We start from the raw sequence: 23,826 nt of genomic DNA on the forward strand, positions 1-23,826 counted from the left end.
GAGTGACCTTGAAATACCAGAAAACGCATTGAAAAGGTTGAACAAGGGTGTTTAAAAATCTAATGGCCTTGATATTCTAGAATTCTGATCCCCCTTGGTTTTTGTCGTCAATAAAGTGGGCTTGGTTTAGTCTTTCTTGATTCTAAAGAATAACTAGTGTTGAAAACGTTCTGCCGGGGGATGATGGCCTTGGGAAGCATTTCTCAGAGACTTTGGTGGTATTTACTTTGCTTATGGTATCTTACTCGAGAGGCAAGAGGGTACCATAAGCGTAAATATAAATTCACATAACGCTTTCGTGAAAAAAAGGTTGCTTGTTACGCGGGATTCAAGGATATCCCAAGACTCGTTCACATTTATTCAGTATATGATGAAAATTACCTTAACATATTAATTAGTTTAGTTCACTTTATGTTAGGTTAGAAAGCCACTTAAAACCTAAATATTTCTTCAGTAGTTGTATTAATCAGACCCCAAACAACGTGGATTTATTTATAATTATTTTATAAATAATTTAAAATATCCGCCAAAAGTACCACGATGGGGAAATTTCCCTTCCCAATACTATACTGAACTGAACTGAACTAAACCCTAAAGGAATCGATCGTCATTCGTCTGCTATGAAAGATCCGGGAAATTTTGTCTATGAGTATTTCGTAGCCGAAAAAAAGGTTTAAAATTCGCAATTTCTCTAAAACAAAACGGTTTTCAGGGTGAATTTATTAACTTTAAGCGTTAATTTATCGATTTGAAACATTTTCGGGGTTAAGTTTAAGAGAAAAAGCTTTAAAAATCGCGGTTTTAAGGTTTGATAAAATTCGGGCCTTTGCAATCTCATCTCTTCACGTGTATTTTAACATTTTGTTGGGACTTTAAACTTCGCAAGGCATCTAACGCCATCTAAGATGGGAAAAATTAAACGCGCCCGACAAAAATTTCACGCGTCAACTTTGAAAAAAGATGGAAAATCCATTCCGAATAATGAAACAAACCAACAAATGGAAGAAGAAATTACGGTAATTAAAATTAATTAAAAACTTGGAGTTATAATCAATAGTAGTTTGTTTCCTCTACTTGTATTATTGCTCCTTGGTTTTATCATAAGTTAACGACTTATCTACGATAAGTTATAAACTTATGGTTGCCATAAACTTATGGTTTTATATATATTTTACGGCAAAATATATTGATATTAATTTTATTAAACTGAAGGAAATTCCAAACACGAATGCGCCAAAAACCAACATTTTCGCTGGTTTGAACATAAATTTGAGTTCTGTCAATCAAAATGTACCTGATTTTGATACCAAAAGTATTTTATCTTCCAAATCTTTGGGATTTCAACTGAAAAAACGTGAAAAACGTAAAATTCGACACGAAATGTTTATGAAAAGTACGTTTTTATTTGTTATTTTTAATAACACATGGGCCCGAATTATAATTATACAAATTACCATAAAATAAAATTGGTTAGAATTGGATGTGGTAACTTCGGCGCAAAAAGAGGCGGTAAACGCCAAGAAAAGGCGCGAAACTGTCGTAGTGGGTGACATGAAACCACTCGAAGATGCCCTACCTACTTTAGAACTTTTGATGAAGGAGTCATTTGATGCTAAAAACGAGTAAGTAATGAAAACGCCCTTAAATTGTTGTTTGGAAATTGGAGCCTGCCAAGACTCTCAAAGACTATATAAACTATCGTAGCAAGACCCTCAAATCTTATAATTTTCCCGGAATTCAAATTGGTTACTTTAGGGCTGCAAAAAAGACTGAAAAACCCAGAAGTAGTATATCATTTAAGGCCAGACAAAAGACCATGTTAGCTGAAATGGATATGTTTAAAAAAATCGCCAATAACGATGTCTTCAAGTCAAATCCAACTGGAACCATTTTAGCTCATTTGAGATACAAAGCTGAACGCCAAGAATTATAAAAAAAAACAAATTGATCATCTTTGTACATATTGAAAATAAAATTCCACGAAATCCTGTCTTGTTTATTTTTTTCGTTTACTTTAATTTATTTACTTCTAACGTCAATAAAGAAACTCGTTATTGGGGGTGGGGGGGGGGTATAGCGTCCGAGACAACTTACTTGTCTATTTGTCTGTCCGAAAGTCACCAGTCACCACTGTCAAATGTGATTGGATGGGTTGGGCCCGATCATAATGGACCAATCCTAAAATGGAATGTCAAATTAAGGCCGGGACCTTTTTCTTTTGGGTTAAGAAAGTGTCAAACACGAAAGGAAATTCGATTTTTTTCCTCGAAAAAGAATTTATTTTACAAATAAAGGTAGTTTAATTTAGATTCGGAGTTTGGACTGACCACCAGCCAGTCCAAGGGAAAAACGGACCTTGAACGAATGTTAAATATGCGCGAATCTTACGGTCTATTGTTTATAATAATTGTTCTTTTGTCTTATTTTGTTTACGCTATCGACATAACAAATTGTAAGTAATTTGCATAATGTTTTTATTTATTTTTTTTACTAAAAACGAGTTTTAAACTTAAATTCTTCTATTTTTGCCTGAATTTTTCGGTACTAATTAAACTATTTAATTACGTTAATTACACAATAAATGCGGTATTCGTATCAATTCGGTTCAGTTCAGAATAATTTACGCTAAAACCCCTTATAGGTTTCATGGCTAAATCGAATATATTTCTAAAAATACAGAAGCGTCGTTATAAATTATTTTAATTAAGTTTTAGTAGTCATATTAATTAAAGATGGTAACCATTACCTGTAGGGTAGAAGTTCGTATGGTTATTGCAAGTGCCATAAATCAATGACAAATCTTAAATTATCTTGTTTACGCAAAATTTCTCCGAAGAAAGATTTTTCATCATCATCACGCGAACATTTAATTTGAAAAGAGAAAAAAAAATCAATTACTTTTTTTGTATAGCCAATGCAATTACTTCTTCGGAAGTGAAAGGACAATCTTGCAATTGCTGTTCTTCGTGTTCAGCGGAGGAGCTCCCGCATAAAACCATTCTTAATGGTAAAAACAGACGTCGAAACGTTTGCAAAGACACCCATCCACCAGCTGACAGGCGACCAAATTACGATTGGCGTTTTAGACCTATCTTAATCGCGGTTGAAAAGGTAACCACAAATCACGTGACTTTCTGACGTATATGGTAATGTTTCGTATCTATATATATGAAGTGGCCTCCTTATATCAACGTGACGGGTAACACTAGTCTCGATATTGAGATACATGGACCCATGGCTGATCTATTAGCTTTCCTGGCGCAAACTATCAATTTCCAGTAATTGTCTGACGCTTAATTGAATCAAATTCTAATCTAAATACTGGGGGAACGTAACTTTAGGTATTGCTTGGTACGGAATGAAGATGAGGGTTGGGGTACCAGAGATGCAAACGGTTCCTATACCGGAGTTTATGGTATGATACAAAGAAACGAAGTCGACATGGTCCTCGGACCAATATTCCGAACTGTTGATCGGAGCAAAATCATGAAATTCTCGACGACTGTTCATTTTGAAAATCTGGCTGCCCTATTCGGGCAACCGACTGTTAGTCGAAATATCTATAATTACGCCCAAGCCTTCACTTGGCAGGTTTGTCAACAAATACACGCGTCTAAGTACTTTTTCTTACGATGCCTTCTCAAGGTGTGGCTGGTTATACTGTTCACTTTGTGTTGCGTCGGAGCCACGGCGGTTTTCTTGTACACTTGCGGACCCGATCCCAAGAAAAACCATCCTTTGACCCTGGATTTTGCCATTGAACAGTTTTGGCTCTTCTTCGGCGTTATGGTTAGTCAGGGAATGAGTTCACCTCCGACAAGATGCCCGGTTCGCGTCCTCAATTCCTTTTGGTGGTTACTGGCAATTATCATAACGGCTTATTACAACAGCAAGTTGATCGCTTTGATGGTCACCGTCAGAAGTTACGATTCTTTGGAGGATTTATTGCGACCAGAGAGTAGTACAAATGTCATCATCTCGTCGAGTACTTTGGCGGACATCAAAGTAAGTCGAGACACGAACCCCCCTCCCCTCCCCATCTGGTTGACAAGTACTTCCCTTACAGGATGTTAAGTCTCTCTACATGATATTAAGAGGGAAATCGGACAATGGTACCGATAGTGATGTCCTGAACGATTTTAATATGGATTTAGTTGCCTATGGAGACTACGCGATCGTGGCCTTTCGCTCGGATATTCAAACGGCAGTGTCTAGACGCTTCACGGACAGGAAGATATGCGAATTCAACACTGGTGCTGATTCCTACACTTTTACCAAAGAAATGGCTATGGGTTATGCCAAAAACATGAACTACACGCTGAGGCGAAAAATTGATTTGGCGTAAGATATCTATTTATATTTTTGATCAGGTACTTATGACATCTCGACGGCTCAAACTGGTTAGTTGGTTTCTCCTCAGTTTATACAACTTGTACGAAAAAGGCGTCTTCAAGTCCATGTTACGTAAGGTTCTGAATACCAAAGTGAATTGCATGCTGTCACCGGCCTTGGGTGGTGGATCCATGAGTCTGGATGATGTCCGTGGAATGTTGCTGCTTTGGTTGTACGGCATGACCTCGGCCCTCGTCCTACTGGTCATCGAAGGTCTTCATTACACTTACCTATCCAACAATAAGCTTGAAAACGACGTCGGGTACCGGAAACGTAAAAATACAATGTCCTTGACCACGGCTGACGCTAGGACCAACGAAGGAGACAAGATAACTGGGTTCGTCGTACGTCGGTCCATGCGTCGAAGGCAGAGTAGGGGTTTCGTCAACAGACCCTTTTATTTGGCCTATAATACTCGCTTACCTAATCAGGAATCGTACCATTTTGGGTAAGTACTTAAGATGTACTTGCGACGACGCGTTTCTCGATGCTACGTATTTGAACTCAGTTGACATTGTGACCACTGTGAACACTTTCTTTTGAACACATTCAGTATCGACTGTTGATGACCCATTTGAACTTATGAACAAAATTATCTAAACTTAATTTGTGTTTGGCTAAAATAAAAATCCTTTCATTTGGTCTACACGAGGTGCGCGCGCAGGAAATTATAGTGTATCAAGGTTATTCAGCACTGTTTAAAGGTACGTAAAACTAAGTATCTGTATTTGTTCTTGTACATCAAGGTCACTCGAAATTAGTTAATTACAAAGCAATCAAGGGAGAGTAAAAATACTTTGAATTGAAATACAAAGTCTGTAGTGCTGTTCGATATGTCCTTCCTCCCTCTCCCCTCTCCCCCCTTGTTGGTCCAGTTTTCAACAACCCTTAATACGTAAAGAGGTCATAAATATTTGACCTATTATTATGCCTATTTTCCTAAATTACAAAGATACAATAATATACAATAATTAATTTCAAAATTGTGCTGTATTAAATAGATGGCGTGCCTTAATCAAAACCGTATAGATTTTGAGGTAGAAAACATAATTTTTTAGCTGGTAAAAATTGCGGCACGGCAAGCATAGTGCAGACTAGTAGAGTGTGGAGGTCTCTGAAATTACATAGGAGAGAGGCTGCAGAACCGGCAGATGTTGACTTTAACTAAAGTACGCCGTCGCAGCTGGCAGCCGGCAAAATTCTTCCCCGTCTTTTAGTTTACCGCGGAACTCGGCTTCAAAAGCATGTGCCTTTTTACATTTCATTTAATTTCATTTCGTTTACCACCAAAAATATAAAAATATAATTTAAAATTCCGTTTAATTCAACGATTTTAAATCAATTTTCTTCAGAATTTCCTGATTAAAATAATTAACACAATTAATTTAAAACATTTTAAAAGTTAAAATTAAAATAATAGGTTGTGTTTTACGCCGTGAAACTCTGTTTTTTAAGCAAGTAAGTTAACGTTTCATGTATATTGTTATTATGTACTTTCTTTTTTGGTGTTCTGATGTTAGTTATGTTTTTAACTAAATATAACGAGTTCTGGTTCAGGTACTTTATACACATTTACGTTTTAACGCGCTTACATTGTAAATTGGATTACGCGTTACACGCTACGCTAATCCGCGCTTTTTCGGATTTGACCGAATAAAAAAACGTAAACATAACACAGTTATACGCCCCTGTAGACTAAGCTTTTAAAGTGCTAGTGAATCGATGCAATTGCTACCGTCTACAGAAGAGAAGGTATTGTGATTTTTATCGCTTTATACTTGACCTTTAAAGCAGTCTGCGTATGATCCAAAGGTTTTAGTTTAATGTTGCCGGATGTACCATGAAAACTTAGACGGCCACACGGAGTGTTTTTTTGGTGGTGGTGCATTTCATTACCGCGAGGGTTAAGCTATAAAATAGAGTTATAAGTTAGGCGTTAAGGTAAGATTTAATTGTTAAGGTTTATATTGAAATAATTCGTTTTTATTATTATTATTTTGGCTAATATCCGACCCCTTTTTATATTGAATTGCGTGTTAAAAATGGGCGGTTTATATTCCGAACGTCAACGAATAACCAACCGTGTTTCTTTCCCGATATATTTTTGTCATAGTAGAAATACGATTTAATGTGTATTCGACATTTAAATAAGTAGTGTTGAATTTATGCAAATCACTTGGACTTTGAGTCTTTGAAGTTTGTTATAATGCAACGAACCGTTTTGAACTTGAAAGGGCGTGAGTTATACTGAAATTTGAACCTTCTAAGGTAATTCGATATGGAGATACTAGCAAGGTCCTAAGGAACTATATTATCTATAAACGGAAGTTATTAATTCGCCGTATCTTAATTGGAATAGCGTGTAATAGTTAATTTAGTAATACTAATCAAATATTTGTTCAGAAACCCGCTTAAAACGGTTAAGAAATTAAACCAAGCTACGCGCAAAAATTGGGGGGTCAATCTGGTAACTTAATTATTAATATTGTGTATATTTATTGTGATAAGAAAAAAATTTAGAAATACTGACCGGACCGGGGTTTTGTAGAACATAATACCAGCTAGGGTTACGGAGTTGTTTAACCCGATGGTAGCCATGGCAACTCATTGAAAACATCATTAAGGCTTAAGGTATCCAGTGATACATCTCCCAAAGAGGCTCAAGGACATCGATGTCTAACGTCCACTACATGACGTCACGTGTTTTGTCCTGAAATCTCTTAAATTACACAACACACTATTTTGACAATTAACTCTCCTCTAGAAAAAATAAGGAAAGTCTAACCCCTTCATCCATCACGCGGTTAATTACTTCTAAAGATTAATTGAAATTAATGGCTTTGTATTATATATGATAATAATACCTTTGCCCAATTAATTTTAATAAGAATTAAGCTATTAATTAAGAAGAAAGAGTTATCCTTGCCTCTAGGTGAATTGAGAAAAAGAAAGGGTTTTAGTTGTGGCGGGTAATACTCGCGTCACGGTGGTCTCGTAAAATTTATTCGATTTGAAGACGTCCACTTTATTGATTGTTGGTTCAGGCTGGTTCCCGGTCCCTTGTGTAACAATTGCGTGCCAGTTATTGGCAGAGGAATTGAAAGGGTACTCCGTTATTGTAATTTGAATTGAATTGCTTATTATCCGCGTTCGTCAATTTGAAATTGTCCATTTTAATTTGGAGGTGTTGAGTTTGAAGCCTCGACGCTGTTTCGATATTTGAATAATTATTTATTCAAATATATGTATTGAAAGAGGACATTTCGCTCTATCTATTGGCGTTGAGAACAGTTAGATAACTTAATTACAACTGCAATTATTCAATTATTTTTAAAATGGTTGTTTGGATTATTTAATTTTCAAAGACTCGAAGATGTTTCAAAGTTTGAATTATTATTTATTTTAAATATTAATATATGATTTGAAAGAGGACATTTTGCTCTGTGATATAGCGTTGAGAGCTAATTATTATCTTAATTAGAACGATAGTTACTAATTGGAAAGTGAAACTGAAATTTCCGTATGTTTTCTTTATATTATTTTTAAATATTTCATAATATATTACAGCGATATTAAAACCTTGGAAGTTTAATATTAATATTAATATCAGCTGTTACCATATAATAAAGTACCGGTGTTGTTATAAATTTTGTACCACCAGTTGTTGTTGTTCTATTATGGTACACGGTAAAACTAAAAATACATAGAAAGATTCTAGAAACTTCTACGTCTAAGAGTTATTATTGACTGAAATCTAATCCACAATCAAAATTTTGAGAGAAAATTCCAAAGTATTTCTAGTACTATATTGTGACCTTTGACCTTTGAAGTTTAATTTAATTATTTTTGAAAGAAGAAAAAAAAAAATGAAAACTCAATTCCGGAACTCGAGATGCCTCGTCTCGTTGTACCTTTGAACTTTATTTAAAGAGCTTTTATAAATTGAGAAATAATTTTTAAAAAGTCAAAAGGGGTTTTTGATCGGAAATTTATTTGATCGTGAAAACCTTGCATATATTAACTGTAATCGCAAATCGATAAAATATCTTCCTTTTTTTCTAATGACACTCCTTTTCGTTTAGTTTAAGTTTCACAATCAATCAACAATTGCCAGCCAATGTAGTAGATAAAAAAAAAACCCACTAAAATAGCGGTAGTTTTTACGGAAATTAAAACTAGAAAGAAATAAAAACAAAATCGCTATTTCCGTTTTCTCTTCCCCAAACCGGAACTACGTATATAGCTTTATTTCAAATCAATCTTCTTTTGTTGGCTAACAACTTATAGGCCTATATATTTAAATTAAAGATGAAAATGTTAAACTATCCAATATGCAGATTAGAGTTTTTGTAAAAATTTTAAATCCCATCCCAATTTTCTTAAATATTAAATTTTTTACCTATAATTAAAAAACCAAACCTTTTTAAATAATTAATACTTTTGGTTTTCGGTAGTAAAATGCTCGTAAAATTCGGTGTTATTGAATTTGAAAAATACGTTTTATTACGAATAGAAATATTTACGTTTTTCAAGTCGGGAATGTTTGAATTTAGGTACAGTATACATCCAGTTAGCAGATATTCCAAAAATAAGTTGAAAAAGAGTCGTTTAGTAAATGCAGAAGTATATCTGAAAAAACCCAGGTTAGAAAAACAGTCTGTTTTTCAGAGTTTAAAAAAGTTGAATATATAGAATTCAAAAATTAAAATAAACCTTTTAAAGAAACTTGAATAATAATATTTAAAAATAAGACCCAATATTAGTTATTAAATAAATAAATAAATTTATTTATTTATTTATAATAACAACTCGAACGTGGTGACGTAATCGAAGGGAAATAATTTATCGTCAATTTATAGGTCAAATATTTATTTTTTTACAAGAAAAAAATTTTATATTTATTTATTGTTTTTATATTTAATATAAAAATTCAAAGAATACGAAAAATCACCAATTTTAAATCCATCATTTTAGTAATATTTACTTGTGTAAATTGACAGATCAATAAGAACAACACAGTCACACCAATAACCGCCCAACCCGTAAAGAATGAATTGGCCAATTGATAAAAACTCATTTTGAATCGTGTCTTCGAGGGGTATGCCACTTTTATGAATAAAAATCACTTCAATTTTTTTTTTATAAGTTGAAAAATAAAAGTTCCGACTGACTTACTCAGTGATAATCTACGCCCTGCCCAAACCGCTTAAACTAAAAGGCTGAAATTTTGCAGGGGCTTTACTCTTAAGTAATCGGCATCCATTTTGCAAAATGGCGGCCAAAAATGTTTAAAAAAAAATAATTCCTTTATGGAACAACTTCTGTACGTGTTTCGACCAATTTCACTAATATTTACTATACTGGTTGATTTCTATATCCTATTAATTTTGGGGTTAATTTGCCGACATCTTTTAAAATGGCGACCAAAAATTAATAAACGCGTGTTGAAGGCGTGATTTACCCCTCGAGAATCTTTTGTTTTAAAGATGACGATAATCTTTAAAGAGTTAAAGTTGTATTATTTATATTTTTTCCAAGAAATCCTGACTTACGATAAAAAATATAACAATATCTCTAAAAATTGTTATTCTCGGCAGAAAATTCTTTCGCTTTGGGCGAGAGATACGTGGCGCCTACGAACGAAGAGGAATTCAAGCAACCAACCGGGAATTCAATAAAATCTAACGTTCTTTGGACCAGTGACCGTACAGAAAGTACTTGTGATCCTGTAAAGAGTTAATTCCGAGGGTCTCCCTTTCTTCTTCTTTGTCGGATGTAATTATGGATCACCAGAGAAAACACTCAACATCTGAAGCAAGTAGCCATGACGTAAGTCTTCCTTTTGTGTGACACGCTCTGACCATCGTAAATCTACTTTAATGAAGCCATTCCTCCGTTTTTTGAAGTATTTATGACGGGTTAGATAATATTTTTATTTGCCCTCCATGAGTGATTTGAGGTTACTCTTAGTGTACTATCGATACTGTAAATTGTGTGATATACGGGGCAAATGGGGAAAACCTGGAAAAGTCAGGGATTTTTTGCAAATGTTAAAATCCCTGACTTTTCCAGGCAAATGTTGTCAGGGATTTTTTTGAAATTGTCCTGTTAAGTAATATATTTACAAGTTCATGGTGCTGGTAATTTTTAGATACCGCATCAGTGGGACGGACGTTTCTACTATGAAACTTTATCAGGGAAAGTGTCTTTAGATTGTTAGGGAAAGCCTGGAAACAGTCAGGGATATTTTTGCAAATGTTTGTCAGGGATATTTTTGCAAATGTTTGTCAGGGATTTTATGCATTTATAAGTTCGTGGTACTTGTAGTTTTTAGATACCACATCAGTGGGACGTTTCTACTATAAAAAGTTATCAGGGAAATGCCTTTAGATTGTTAGGGAAACCCTGGAAAAGTCAGGGAGATCTTTATATGCAAAAATAAGTCGCAACCCTGTTAGGTATTAACCTGTAAGGCCAAGTACTGATTGAACGAACCTTTTGTCGTTTATATTTATATTTATCAGGGAAAATGCCTTTAGATTGTTAAGGAAACCCTGCAAACAGTCAGGGATATTTTTATATGCAAATATCCGTCGCAACCCTGTTAGGTATCAACTTGTAAGGCCAAGTACTGATTGAACGAACCTTTTGTCGTGTATATTTAGCAATGAATGAGCTAGATCGCTTTGTTAAACAAATACCAATTCGTTTCGGTAAACTATTGATTCACGCTTAATTTCGTTTCCAAAAGAAAGGTCAAGTGACTCTTACTGTTATCTTAAGCCCGTCGCACACGCACCCATAAAATTGAAAGTAAATAATCTCAGGCGACGTTCAATTTCGAAATAGTGACGGGCTTAAGATACGCCCAATTGATTAAAGTTAGATTTAAGGAGAGAGTAATTTTTTTGCTAGCTTGTAAAAAAGTTGCTTTTATATCGAATTTCTAAAGACTTAATTAATTTGATAAGCTTAAATGTTAAGTCAATTTTTCAGAATCTATTTTTAGACATTAAAGAAAAACCGTATTTATTTATTTTGAGACGGAAGAGAGAATGTTCTTTTTAACTTCGTGATTTCAATATTCAAATACCAAAAAAAAAATAACCAAATAAATCTGTTTTTGAAATCTCGTACGGGATTTTGTGAAACAATAGAGGTCTGACTCTAAAATGAAATATTAATATAAATTCTTTTCTCAAAAACGAAAAGGCAAACTTTCGGAATATATTTCCAGTTAAGCTCGCGGAATTTCATATAGCCTATACATACTCCCGCTCCTATAAATTATTCATCAGGCGTTTTATATCACGTACCTTAGTTCTGACTAAAATCGTAACAAGAACCGCGTGTGTTAACTTTCGTTTTCCCTTTACGATGTTCAGGCGGATTATTTTTGTAGAATGGGTGTTGTTTTAGGCCTAATATGAATTCGGGATTTGGAGATTTAAAAATTGGTCAAAAAGATCGTGGAATTTGGTTTACGAAAATTCCTCTATTGGACGTTACGTAGTTCTTAAAAATATACTCTTTAATATTGACAAGTTTGATATAAAATGATCAGGGAGAACTCCGGGAAGTGTTTTTATTCTGGAGGGCATTTCTCACTCAACTTCATTATTGATGGTAATTGATGTGTTTAATTAACAGTTATTGTTACGGGACACTTCACCCGAGTCTGACTTGCCGTCTTCGAGTAGATGGCAAGCGCAATCGATCGACGAGGCCATGGAAGGCATCATCCACCCCAAGACGGACAAGTTCTCTATCAATGAGTTGAGAAAGAACGATAAAGGATACACCGGAGCGCCCAAATTCGACGAAGATGATTACCAAAGTAAGGAAATAGACGCGATACCTTGACCTACCAGTCGAAAGGTCACCCCTCGTTTCTTCGGCTTATACTGTCTAGCCAAGTGTTCCTTGTACAGGAAACGAACGGTCCTATGGACGTCCACAATCACCCTTTTTAAAATCTAGTTCCGATTTTTATACTAACAACTACTTCTGTAACAATATAGAGTTCTTTGGACAGTACTCAAAAGCCATCGAGGCATCAGATCAGACCTTCCTAGCGGGGAATATCTAATTATACCCCGTACCCCAAAATAGCATAGCCCTCCGTCGAACAAAGCTTCGCACCGTAATTCCCCTTAGTTCCAAGGCAGTATAGCAAGCTATATGTTTATCGCAGTGTCTTTTGTCTCCTCTCCACTTCCGTTCTGTTCCGTTTGTTACGTAATTAGTGCATTAATTCGTTCGCGCGCGCGTGGTTATCACGTGGGTCTTGTCTTTGTGGTTTTCGTGACAAAGTTGGCACTTACCACCGTGATCTACATTTACCATCGGTATGCGGGTAAAACAATTCTGAAGTGTAAGAAACCTTGAGAGGTTTTGTCTGCCAAAAAGTCTGTTGTTTATAATATAGTGACATTTTGACAATGTTCTTTGGGTAACCTTGTGATTTCAATCGTTTTTAACCCTTTTTATTACCGAGTTTGAAACAGGAACCGCTTTTAATTATTTTATTAATACATATCTGTATTACATTTATTTTTTCGTATCAGTGCATCGTACAAGTAGCTACCAGCACCACCAACCATTGCAACGCTTTCACCATCACAAACGGCGTCCATCTCAAATACTTCTGGGTGGTGACGATGATGATGAAGAACCCGAGGAAGCCGAGGACCACGAAAATCCATCGATGGAAAAGACATCCCCAGAAAACACTGGAGGAAGTGGAGGTGGTGGAAGAGAAGACGTTGGTGGAGGAGGAGAACCACGACCGGAAGTCTCCACCCCTTTACTTCCGCCTATGAAGAACAGCGCTTCCGATATGGCGGTGAGTTTGAATTTGAACCTATTTCTTTCCCGAACCCCTATTCGACGCCATAGAGGCTAGCTGACGCGAGCACGTTCCTAAAAGTTAAATTGGGATTTTGCGGCTATGAACAAGTGCAACAATGAGATTATAATTTTAGTACTTGAAACTTGGCCCAAAACCGTGTTCAATACGTCCCAGGTCGTGTTAAATTAAAAAAAAATGTGGTGTAAAAATAAATATTGATAAGTTAGTTTTAAAAAGTAGAGATTCATTAAATATAATTAGGGTTAATTAATCTTAAATAGAAAAGACAAGTTTTAAGGTTAAATTTTACATAATTTTAATGTATGTGTCACTAATCGAGGGGGTTAACACTATAGGGTATTCGGTGTCATTTTAAAGGTTGTTGAAATATAGCAAAATAAATGATATCGTAGGCGATCCCCTTGGAATTTAAATTACCTCCACTTTTTCTATCGGAAAGTAAGCAAATAGGCGTGGTACCTTTTTTAAAAAATAAGAAAAAAATAAAAACGAAAGATAAAATATTGCCTAATAACCCATGGGCTGCTGCCGAGTTATGTTTGGAAATAACCTGAAATAACTTTAGAGGTTATGTAAAAATCGGTGTGTGTGTGTGTGTGAAACTAGGTAGTGTTTCTGTACCGGTAGAAACCGGTTCCACTCTAAAAAAAAAAATAAAATAAATTAATTTCGTTATGGTTTAGTTAAGCTTGACTTACACCTGTTTAAATTAAAAATTAAAATACACCTTAAACAAAATTTTAAACATTTAGTTGGGACAAGTTTGCTTTTCTTTATATTTTATTTATTTTTTTAAAAAACAAACTCGAAAACTGGTTTCTTTAATCTTTATTTACACTGTATATGTAAAGTTTAATTTTACGTCTACAGGGTGTTTTTGTTTTTATTTGCGACGTACTTATCTGGAATACCCTGTATATAAATCACGTAAAATTTAATTTAGAGTTTTGAAAGTTTTTGGCAGAACTGAACTAACTTGAAAGGAATTAATTATAAGGCTATAAAGGTATACATACACCTTTCGGCATATATTAAAAATTGTTTAACGAGTGGAAAAATATATTTTCCAATATTTCTTGGAAAACAATTACACCGTTTAAAAATTCGCCTGTGGACTTTTTTTTTTTTAGCTACGGTAACTTTATATTGTTAGCCCACTTTTTAACGTGTGCAAGAAAGAATTAATAATCTAGATATAAGAAAAAAAATGCTTTCGCAAAATATGTTTTTGACACATTTAATTTGGGGATTTCAAATTTTTATATTATATCGGTTTCTTCTAAAAAAGGTGTTAAAAGCTAATATAATGTACACACCCTAATTTCGAAATTCAAAAATTTAGTAATAACCTACACTTTAAGCTCATTTTTATAATAATCATTTGTCTATATTGACCCTTTTATTATATTGAAAAAGGAAATAATATGCAAATGAGGTATAGCGGTACTGTACTAATCCTTTGACAGCGCCTGACCAGGTGTAGCTTGACCTCTAGTTCAATCTCTAAATAACCAGTGATAAACTTATCTTATAAGCTTATGGTAACATTTATGGACTCAAATCACGTCAAGTTTAACGTCCTTATATACTGGGAAGAAACTAGAAAAATTAATTTAAGAAAAAAAGCTAAAAGCGAAAGCGAAAGTGGTTTGGGTTAAAATATACGCCCTCGAGCTATAAGTTACTTATTTTCTAAAACTTGATATTGAAATAATGACTCATAATTTTTATTAAAACCGAGCTTCTCGGGGCAATCAATGGGTGGTGTATAGTTAAGCAATAATTCCATGTCAGAATTTAAATTAACTATTACACTATTTAATTAAATACTTAATTTCTTAATTTCTCGTTTTCTCGTTTCCGTTTCAGGTTCAATCTTCCGGTTCCGGAAAGAAGTTCCGTATTGGCGGAAGCGTAGCTTCCATCGACGTTACCAGTCCCTTATTGGAAGAGGAAAAGAAGAAAGGGTCAGGAAGCGATTCCTCAAAGCCTGGATCGGTCATCAGTTTATTGGAAAGACCCTTGAGACCATCCTTGAAGAAGCAACCGTCTCTACCCACCACTAAACTCACGGACAAAGCCAGGTAAGCTTAAACCATCCGGATCATTTGCGCCAGCCTGACATTTTTCCAATATTATATACCCTAACAACTCCCACGAACTCTTGAGAGAGAATAAACCCACGCTCCTATAGGCTTACTTGTTGTTAAAGAAAGGTGTTTCAGGTAGAGAGGCTTAGTAATAAGAAAAACCTTGATATATTATAAAAAATACAGGGCCCCATTTATTTACAATTTATTCCTTCTACCTGTTAATGAATGATAAATGAGCTTGATATACGACACCTTGCTTGTGTGCATTCCGTGGATTATTTTTGTATCGGGACAGAAATTACCCAGTCCCCCCCCCTTCTATAGAGGACTTTCATTGGGTGAGTGGTACGTCACTCAATCGTAAGTCTTACCACTGTTCTGGCGGCCATTTTGTTGGTGGATTTCAGCTTTCCCTTTGCATTGAACCCACCAGTATGGCCGCGGAAATTATCTGACCAATCTTAGATCTTAGCTCCTACTCTGATCTTAAACTCTTTATAGGGTTTACAAAGATACTATCGCGTCTTCGAATAGCTAACCAACTCTGTATTTACCAAACTTCCTAACGACTTTCTTTTTAAAAATCGGCCTTGACTTTGAAATCCAATCGCGTAAGTTAAAAAAAGTGTGGGAAAAGAAGAGAGTGTCGGCCATATACCGGCTGGGCGTACCCGTCCGTGTCCACCCCCGATATTTTGGGGAATTTTCAAGGTCTCTTCTTACCACAAGGAAGATTTATAATCGAGAGAGAGTAATCCTAGATAATAACACGACTTATTCCCTTCCCGTTTGCCCCAAAGACGTACAAGCGAGAAAAAGAAAAACATATCCTAAAAGAACCAGTTTAGGTCGGAGGAATGTTGTAGACATAACATTAGTATGAAATGAATCTACTCCACTCGTCCATGAATAGTTGACTTTTCAAGCTTACGGTTACGTAACTATAAGAGGAATTAAGTTATTTTCTGGGACGTACTCGGTTGGTTAGAATGGTTAAAATAGTTTTGAAGTAATGCCAAGAGACACTTGAACCATTAAAATTATTAAAACTATGAGTACACTATGTTCGCTGTCTTCACCTTTCATACATTTGACAGCGTACGCGTATTAATTTGAAGTGGCGTTTTCATTAATATTTGCGGCCGACAGCGGCGTTCTTGTTTTGGTTTCAATCATACCTATAACTTAGGTTGTACCATTACTTGGTCAATGACACGAGAAAGAAAAATAAGAGTAGAAATAAATAATAGTTTTTATTTGTACGGAACAATAAAGATTCCTCGGTCATTTTTCATCTCGGAATAGACTAGAATCTTGAAATACGATCGCGAAGATACTTTGGCGTTTTCTGTTTACTTTTGGTTTGGTGGCGGGTCAAACGTAATTGTGGACAATAAATCTAAAATGGTTTTCTTCCCGGTCATCGGGTGTTCCATAGTGCACGCTCGTTGTTCTTTTCAAGGTCTCACGATGGACTGGCCAGCGAGACCATCTTGGAAACGCCTCTCTTGTCCGGCGGCAAAGACACTCAAGCCGAGACTCTCGTCTCCGAAAGAGCGGGAGCTCACCTTCCAGACCCCAAAGAACCGGAGAAAGCGAAGGTCAAGTTTCAATTGGGTAAATATCTCACTGAACCCCTTAAGGATTTTCCCCCGGAATGTTTCCTCACCTCCTCGTCTCTCAGGCGAAGAGGACAAGGAGGAAGACGCTGATCCTGATGGTTCCAAGGGGGGCAAGCACCAATGTCACAAGGAAAGACACGAGAATCACGGCAGGCACCATCACCACCACCATTCAAAAAGACATCCCAGGAGACAGAGATTGGGTTCCGATGTCGAAACGGACAATTACTTCTTAAGGGCAGTCGAGCCCGAGGAAGCGGAAATGCTTCCAACTGCCGACCTTGAAGATATCGCCAGTAATTATATTTAGTACGAGGTCAACAACGGTGACCTTTGGCTAACCCAGTCGGTATTTAGGCAGGCGTTTCGAAGATCCGAAAGGTATCCGTCGACATAAGATCCAAGCCAAAAGTTCCGTGTCCTCTTTCATACATCTGAGTAGAAAAGACGGAAATGAGAAGGGACCTTTGGTTAAGAAACTATTCGACCATAAACCTCACGAAGTAATTAACCTCCTCGGTTCAAAATCCTCTCGAGTACTTATAAATCGGCGTCCTTAGATCTTCGTGGAACTGGACGAACTGTTACCGGGAGATGGAGGTGACGACTTAGAATGGAGAGAAACTGCTCGATGGATCAAATACGAAGAGAATGTCCAAGAAGGAACGGAGAGATGGGGTAAACCTCACGTAGCTTCCTTGTCCTTCCATAGCCTATTGTCCTTGAGGAAGTGTCTGGAACAAGGCACCGTCCTCTTGGATCTGGAAGAACGAGATCTGGCTGGCATCGCTTACAAAGTCGTCGAGAACATGGTGATAACTGACCAGTTGCATCCGGATAACCGAGGCGCCGTCATGCGAGCCCTTCTATTGCGTCATAGACACGTCCACGAACGATCTTTCGCCCAATTTGCCATGAGGAGGAACAACTCGGGTTACGGAAGTTTAAACTTGCTGTCGCACGACAAAAAGTTAGTTCCTTAAAGGTGTCTATCCACGTCACTCTCTATCAATCTATCTTTTTAATCGCATCTTCGTTAATTAAATAACATTGCTTGAGGTACTTTTAACTAATATAATTATCAGTATCTTTAACTCTACCCTTCTTTTGGTATGGTAAACATTCTTACAGCCTGCCATTAAATAATTGGAAAGTTGAAAAGTAATTCTACTTATTACTCAATTGTCACTTCCGGTTTTAAGGGTGCATAATTTCTCCATTTAGTTCTTTCAGTTCTTGTTTCGCAGTTAAAACTTGGACATTAGCGAACCACCCTTTTTAATTAATATTTAATCATTGATAAATAGTTTTGAGACGTGACTAACCAGCGTGAACTTTAACCCTAAGCATCTTGGTTTTGTTTTCCACCCGCCCTTCCCCTTTTCCCTTGTTTGCGTCATTAGGTCACCGAAATTGATTCCTGCCAATGGTAGTTTCCCCGTAGTCGACAAGAATGGAAGGTTATCCGTGGACAACAATTCTAAACTCCTTCCGGAAATCAAAATAACCCTGGAGGACTCTGGTCGAAGACCGGTACGTAACGCGCTTTCACACTCGAGTAATCCTTGGGAGTAAAACCGTCGTTGTTTCAAGCTTGTCTTAACCTTTAACCCCGCTAACCTTACACGCAATACGTTCAACGCCTATCTTCGCTGATGCCTTTTAGTTCCTTTCAAATCCTCAGAGTCACGACATGGAAAAGATTTTCCGTAACTCGTCGACTGACGACTTGCCTCACATGGACACCAACATTCTTCGTAGGATTCCGGAAGGAGCCGAAGCGACCACCGTCTTGGTGGGAGCTTTAGACTTCTTGGAGCAACCGACCATCGCTTTTGTGCGATTGGCTTCCGGATTGACTATGCCCAACTTGATGGAGGTAAGTAATTAGTATGAGCCCGTAACGCCGAGAACCTTCCGTCCTCGCCGGTCGACGTCCGCTTCAATTTCACTAACAAATTGCAGGTATCAATTCCAGTGCGTTTCTTATTCGTTTTACTCGGACCAATCAATACGGATCTCGATTACCACGAAATTGGTAGATCCATTTCTACTCTAATGGCCAATTCGGTAAGATTTCCTCAACTCCCGGTAAGTAGGCGATAAATACCTACAATGTTTTCTTTGGGGGCGTTCAGTACTTTCACGACGTGGCCTACAAAGCCGAAGACCGGAAGGACTTATTAAGGGCCATAAACGAGTTTTTAGACGACAGTCTTGTCTTACCTCCCGGAGATTGGGAAAGACAATCTCTATTGCCAATTCACGACATTCGCAGAAAAAGCATGGAGATACGTAATCGAAAAAGACGCGAGGAAATCAAGGCGAAAGTTCTAACGGAGCCAACTGACGACGAGCTGGAGATTGACGAGAAAGATGAGAAACCACCTTCTTACGACCCGTTAAAGAGATCCGGTTGCCTCTTTGGCGGTTTGATGAACGACATCAAACAAAGATATCCCTGGTACGTCAGTGACTTATTGGATGGGTTTAACGCCCAGTGTATAGCCGCGGCCATCTTCATTTATTTCGCGGCCTTATCCGGAGCCATTACTTTTGGTGGTCTTATGGGTAGGTAATTGAACTTAGGCCTACTTATTAATTATTTTACTTAAACGATACGATGGTATTTGCGGGGTTTACAGGCGATAAGACTAGTAATATGATAGGAGTGTCGGAAACTTTAATCGTAACCTCGGTATGTGGTTGCGTCTTCGCTTTGTTAGCGGGTCAACCGCTGATTATCATTGGCGCCACGGGTCCCTTACTTCTATACGACGAAATATTGTACAATGTAAATACTTTTAAACCATTCCAAGTCCCTAAACGTTATATTCAATTTTTCGAATAATCTCAGGGTAGATTTCTTTATTTTTGTTCCCCCGTGGTTTTTTTGATAGTTTTGTAAAGATAATGCCATTGAGTATTTACCCATGAGGGTTTGGATCGGTTTTTGGTTCGGTCTGATCACGACGGGATGCGTCGCTTTCGAAGGGAGCAGTCTCGTTCGATTTTTTACTCGCTTTACTCAAGAAATATTCGCATCTCTCATCTCCTTGCTCTATATCTACGAGTGTATCGACAAAGTAGTTATCGTAAGTACCTCCCTTGTATATTAAAGGGACTGCAAAGAAGGCATCGGCGGGTGGGTAAAAATTATGTGAAATACGTCACAGACATCACGTGATGCCAAGATACAAAGACTCCTCATGGAGTGGAACTGGACATCTAGTCCTTGTTTTTCGCGAGATTGCAGCGCCAATTCCATGAAGTGGTGGTTTTCGAAATAAAACGAACTAAGCTTCTTTGGACCACGCCTCTCGTCGGTCACGTGCCTCTGACGTATTTCAAATAATTTTAACCCACCCGCCGATGCCTTCTTTACAGTCCCTTTAAGTACTTATTGAACTGTCCATCTGTTACCATGAACGGCAATTTGATCTAAAAATGATTGAACAGGTATTCCGAACTCATCCTTTATTGCCGGATTATTGTAACTTAGCCGTAATTGAATCGTCTTTCAATTCTACGTCGAACGAGACGTTTGTGTCTGGCAATAGGACGTCTTATTTCGACGAGGATGCCAATTACACGTCACCGTACAACGAGGCTTTCGTCGAAGCGGTTGTCGTACGTCGGAACGAACCCAACACGGCTCTTTTGTCACTCATTTTGACCATAGGAACGTTTTTCATCGCTTACTTTTTAAGACAATTTAGGAACAGTAAATTCCTCGGACGTAGCGTAAGTCTATTATTATTTTTTTAAGTACTTAACGGATCGGGTAAGTAACGGAGTTAATATTCTTCACAGGCCAGAAGGGCTTTAGGTGATTTTGGGGTTCCAATTGCCATGATTCTTATGGTAACTTTGGGATACTTAGCTAATGATACTTACACTAAGGTAATTGACGCAATTTCCGGCAATAATCAGAATGTAGTAGTTAAAATTGCTGGTTGGTTATTATTATACGTAGAAACTCAGCGTCCCTACTGGTCTGACGCCTAGCAATCCGGCCATACGTGGTTGGTTAATTTCTCCATTTGGATTAGAAAAATCCATCGCGGTGTGGCACGTTTTCGCCGCGGCTGTTGCCGCATTGTTACTTTTTATTCTAGTATTTTTAGAAACTCAAATTTGCGAGTAAGTAATTAGCCTTATTCCTGATCAGCGCCATCTACTCATAGCGGTGACTTTGAGAACTACTGTAATATGCAAGCCAATCAGATGTCGCTAAAATCTGGTGACGTCACTGCCGGGCACTCTCGGGGTCTTATCAAAAATGACGTCACCAGAATTTAGCGACATCTGGTTGGCTTGCATATTACAGTAGTTCTCAAAGTCACCGCTATGAGTAGGTGGCGCTGATCAGGAATAAGGCTAATTAGTGTCCCCTAGAGCGAACCAACCCCACCTTTTGGTTAATTACTTACCAATACGCGTCCTCCGTAAGGTTAATCATGTTCAAGAAAGATCGCAAGTTAAAAAAGGGTTCCGGGTTCCATTTGGATTTACTTTTGTTGGGATATCTTCAAGTTGTGACGGGAATCGTCGGTGGTCCGTGGTTGTGCGCCGCCACTGTCCGTTCCGTCTCTCATTTGGCCAGTTTGACCGTTATGAGTCGAACCCACGCGCCAGGTCAAGCTCCCTACGTCACGGAGGTTAAGGAACAAAGATTGACTAGCTTCTTAGTGGCCGCCATGATCGGTAAGTACTAGTCTTTAGGCAAAACAAAACCAAACCGGACTTCGAAATGTGACGCGGAAAATGCGATGATTTTCAATTAAGGAATCTCTGTCCTGATGGCGCCACTTTTGCGTCAAGTTCCGGTGGCCTGTCTCTTTGGTGTTTTCCTCTACATGGGTATCTCATCCATGAGTGGTATTCAACTGTTTGATCGTATGTACTTGCTCTTTATGCCAAATAAACATCACCCTGACGTCGTGTACGTCCGTAAGGTGCGTCAGTAATCATGGGTTTGAAATCGGATCTGGTTAACCGGAAATACTTACTGATCTGTTTTCTGTAGGTTCGAACGTGGAAAATGCACGCGTACACTTTAATTCAACTGTTGAGTTTAGGAGTTCTATGGGTTGTGAAATCAACGGAAGCCGCCTTGGCTTTCCCATTCGTTTTGCTTATGATGGTGCCTTTACGATTGCAGCTCAAGTGTTTCTTTACACCCAGGGAGTTGCAAGCGGTAAGTAATATTTCAGGGTTTTCAACTAAAAGGTCATTTACTTGACCCGTAATTGATGTAGGCCTAAGTATTCTGCGTAATTCCTAAGAAACGGAACCATAAGTATATGGCATTTCTAATTTCTGTGCTAAGCCTAATTTTGATTACTTGAAGTTTTATTTCAAGGTCAGGGTTGAGGTCGTGGCAGGTCACCTTGAAAGCAAGGTCCATGTATCTATGATGATGATTAGCCTATTTTGGCCTATTTTTGGTTACTTAACGCGTCCTTGCTTGAAGTTTTATTGCAATGTCAGGGTTGGGGTCGCGTCAGGTCTCTTTGAAAGTAATTAGGGCGATGATGATGCTAAGCCTATTTTGGCCTATTTTTTTGTTACTTAACGCGTTCTTGCTTGAAGTTTTATTGCAATGTCAGAGTTGAGATCGCGTCGGATCTCCTTTTGAAAGCGAGGGGGATAAAGATGTTAAGCCTATTTTGGCCTATTTTGTGATCTATATAGTTGGATGGTGAAAACCCGGATCAAGAGGAGAAAGAAGAGGAACCAGATTTTTATCAACAAATTGTTCCTTAAACTATAACTTTTTAAAACGGATATATAAGGTAACATTTTATTTTCTTAAATAAGTGAAAATATTTTAATTTAGTAACACGCGAAAAATATGTTGAGAAAGTTACGTAGTTTGTGGAAAAAAAAGAGATGTTGAACTATTTTTGAAATACGGAAGGAAATTTAAACCTCCAGAAAAAAAATATATAGAAGTTGTTGACTGATAAAGAATCTCGCGCCTTTGTTTTATCTTCTTAATTAATTTCGTTTAATTAATTTAGTTTTTTTTAATTTAATTTAGTTACCCTTTATTAGTATTATTTATTTCCCTCCCCCCTCCCTCTATCTCGGAGTTTCAGTTAAATTAAATTAATTTTTAAATTACTTCATTAAATTACCTATTTTTTATTTAATTATTACCCTTATTTTAAATCTTAATTAAAAAGCTATTACGGTTAAAACCTAAAATTTACCAGAATTAAAATTAAAAAGAAGAAAAAACATTTTTACCCACTGAAAAAAAAAAAAAAAAAAAATGAACATTCATAAACGGAAAATGAATGCGTCGGCTGCTATACTTCTAAGCCTAATTGTTAATTATCGAAAGTTAATTGTTAATGTACATACATACATAAGTTAAACTTGGTAGCCGTTTTAATCCAAAAACAAAAATAGTGAAAATTATTGTTAAGTGTTAGAAATTAACCTAATTAATTAATTAATTGTATATTTAAACCAGAAATCGGGGTATTTTTTTTTTTTTTTTGTTCCAATGAATTTCCACGAATTTAAGATCTGATTAATTTCGTGGTTAATTTATTATTTTAGTTGATTAATTTTAATGTTTTAAGCGTTTAACCTTTGGCCTTTTGATGGGGCGGCTCACTAAGACTATTCCAATCATTCCCTCTTTTAAAACTTAACCCTAAGCCTAATCTGAATTACGTATTGGCACATTAAAAGTATTATTAAATTGGTTAGCCGCTAAATCGAATGCCACCGGAACAAAAATTAAATTAAATAAAATAAGCATTTATCGTTTATATTTATATTAAAAAAAATATAATATTTTACGGACTATTAAAAAAAAGGATAAAAACGG

General features: G+C 36.8%; 3 protein-coding genes across 7 annotated transcripts in view; all 3 read left to right on the forward strand.

Annotated features, from left to right (window-relative positions):
• The window catches only part of Ae2 (anion exchange protein Ae2), a 51,799-nt gene extending 27,973 nt beyond the window's left edge, over positions 1 to 23,826 (forward strand). Inside the window, exons 1-22 of one of the 5 annotated variants that reach the window (XM_089846489.1) lie at positions 4,876 to 5,850; positions 9,990 to 10,221; positions 12,043 to 12,229; positions 12,960 to 13,237; positions 15,134 to 15,348; positions 16,796 to 16,974; positions 17,042 to 17,275; positions 17,337 to 17,482; positions 17,540 to 17,949; positions 18,383 to 18,512; positions 18,646 to 18,858; positions 18,945 to 19,049; positions 19,118 to 19,550; positions 19,625 to 19,773; positions 19,880 to 20,074; positions 20,439 to 20,723; positions 20,793 to 20,882; positions 20,956 to 21,122; positions 21,433 to 21,686; positions 21,768 to 21,937; positions 22,009 to 22,179; positions 22,677 to 23,826. In XM_089846489.1, the coding sequence (XP_089702615.1) occupies positions 10,174 to 10,221; positions 12,043 to 12,229; positions 12,960 to 13,237; positions 15,134 to 15,348; positions 16,796 to 16,974; positions 17,042 to 17,275; positions 17,337 to 17,482; positions 17,540 to 17,949; positions 18,383 to 18,512; positions 18,646 to 18,858; positions 18,945 to 19,049; positions 19,118 to 19,550; positions 19,625 to 19,773; positions 19,880 to 20,074; positions 20,439 to 20,723; positions 20,793 to 20,882; positions 20,956 to 21,122; positions 21,433 to 21,686; positions 21,768 to 21,937; positions 22,009 to 22,179; positions 22,677 to 22,748 (4,131 nt within the window). In that variant the 5' untranslated portion in view covers positions 4,876 to 5,850; positions 9,990 to 10,173 and the 3' untranslated portion in view covers positions 22,749 to 23,826. Of the gene's footprint in view, positions 1 to 4,875; positions 5,851 to 9,989; positions 10,222 to 12,042; positions 12,230 to 12,959; positions 13,238 to 15,133; positions 15,349 to 16,795; positions 16,975 to 17,041; positions 17,276 to 17,336; positions 17,483 to 17,539; positions 17,950 to 18,382; positions 18,513 to 18,645; positions 18,859 to 18,944; positions 19,050 to 19,117; positions 19,551 to 19,624; positions 19,774 to 19,879; positions 20,075 to 20,438; positions 20,724 to 20,792; positions 20,883 to 20,955; positions 21,123 to 21,432; positions 21,687 to 21,767; positions 21,938 to 22,008; positions 22,180 to 22,676 lie in introns of those variants that run through there. The other 4 variants (XM_089846493.1, XM_089846491.1, XM_089846492.1 and 1 more) reach the window with 4 other exon arrangements.
• On the forward strand, positions 595 to 1,989 carry LOC149654833 (ribosome biogenesis protein SLX9 homolog). The gene is made up of 4 exons (XM_089845226.1): positions 595 to 1,016; positions 1,213 to 1,393; positions 1,475 to 1,622; positions 1,756 to 1,989. Exons 1-4 carry the CDS (start codon positions 906 to 908, stop codon positions 1,931 to 1,933), a joined length of 618 nt encoding a protein of 205 aa, XP_089701352.1. The 5' UTR covers positions 595 to 905; the 3' UTR covers positions 1,934 to 1,989.
• LOC149654834 (putative glutamate receptor) lies at positions 2,108 to 4,206 on the forward strand. Its single transcript, XM_089846523.1, has 7 exons — positions 2,108 to 2,452; positions 2,912 to 3,111; positions 3,175 to 3,278; positions 3,342 to 3,591; positions 3,646 to 3,828; positions 3,891 to 4,005; positions 4,067 to 4,206. Exons 1-6 carry the CDS (start codon positions 2,365 to 2,367, stop codon positions 3,960 to 3,962), a joined length of 897 nt encoding a protein of 298 aa, XP_089702649.1. The 5' UTR covers positions 2,108 to 2,364; the 3' UTR covers positions 3,963 to 4,005; positions 4,067 to 4,206.

The sequence above is a fragment of the Phalangium opilio genome, unplaced genomic scaffold, assembly GCF_054372755.1.
Source record: "Phalangium opilio isolate 3A_F unplaced genomic scaffold, DU_Popi_V2 ptg000079l_1, whole genome shotgun sequence".
In the NCBI taxonomy this organism is placed as follows: Eukaryota; Metazoa; Arthropoda; class Arachnida; order Opiliones; family Phalangiidae; genus Phalangium; species Phalangium opilio.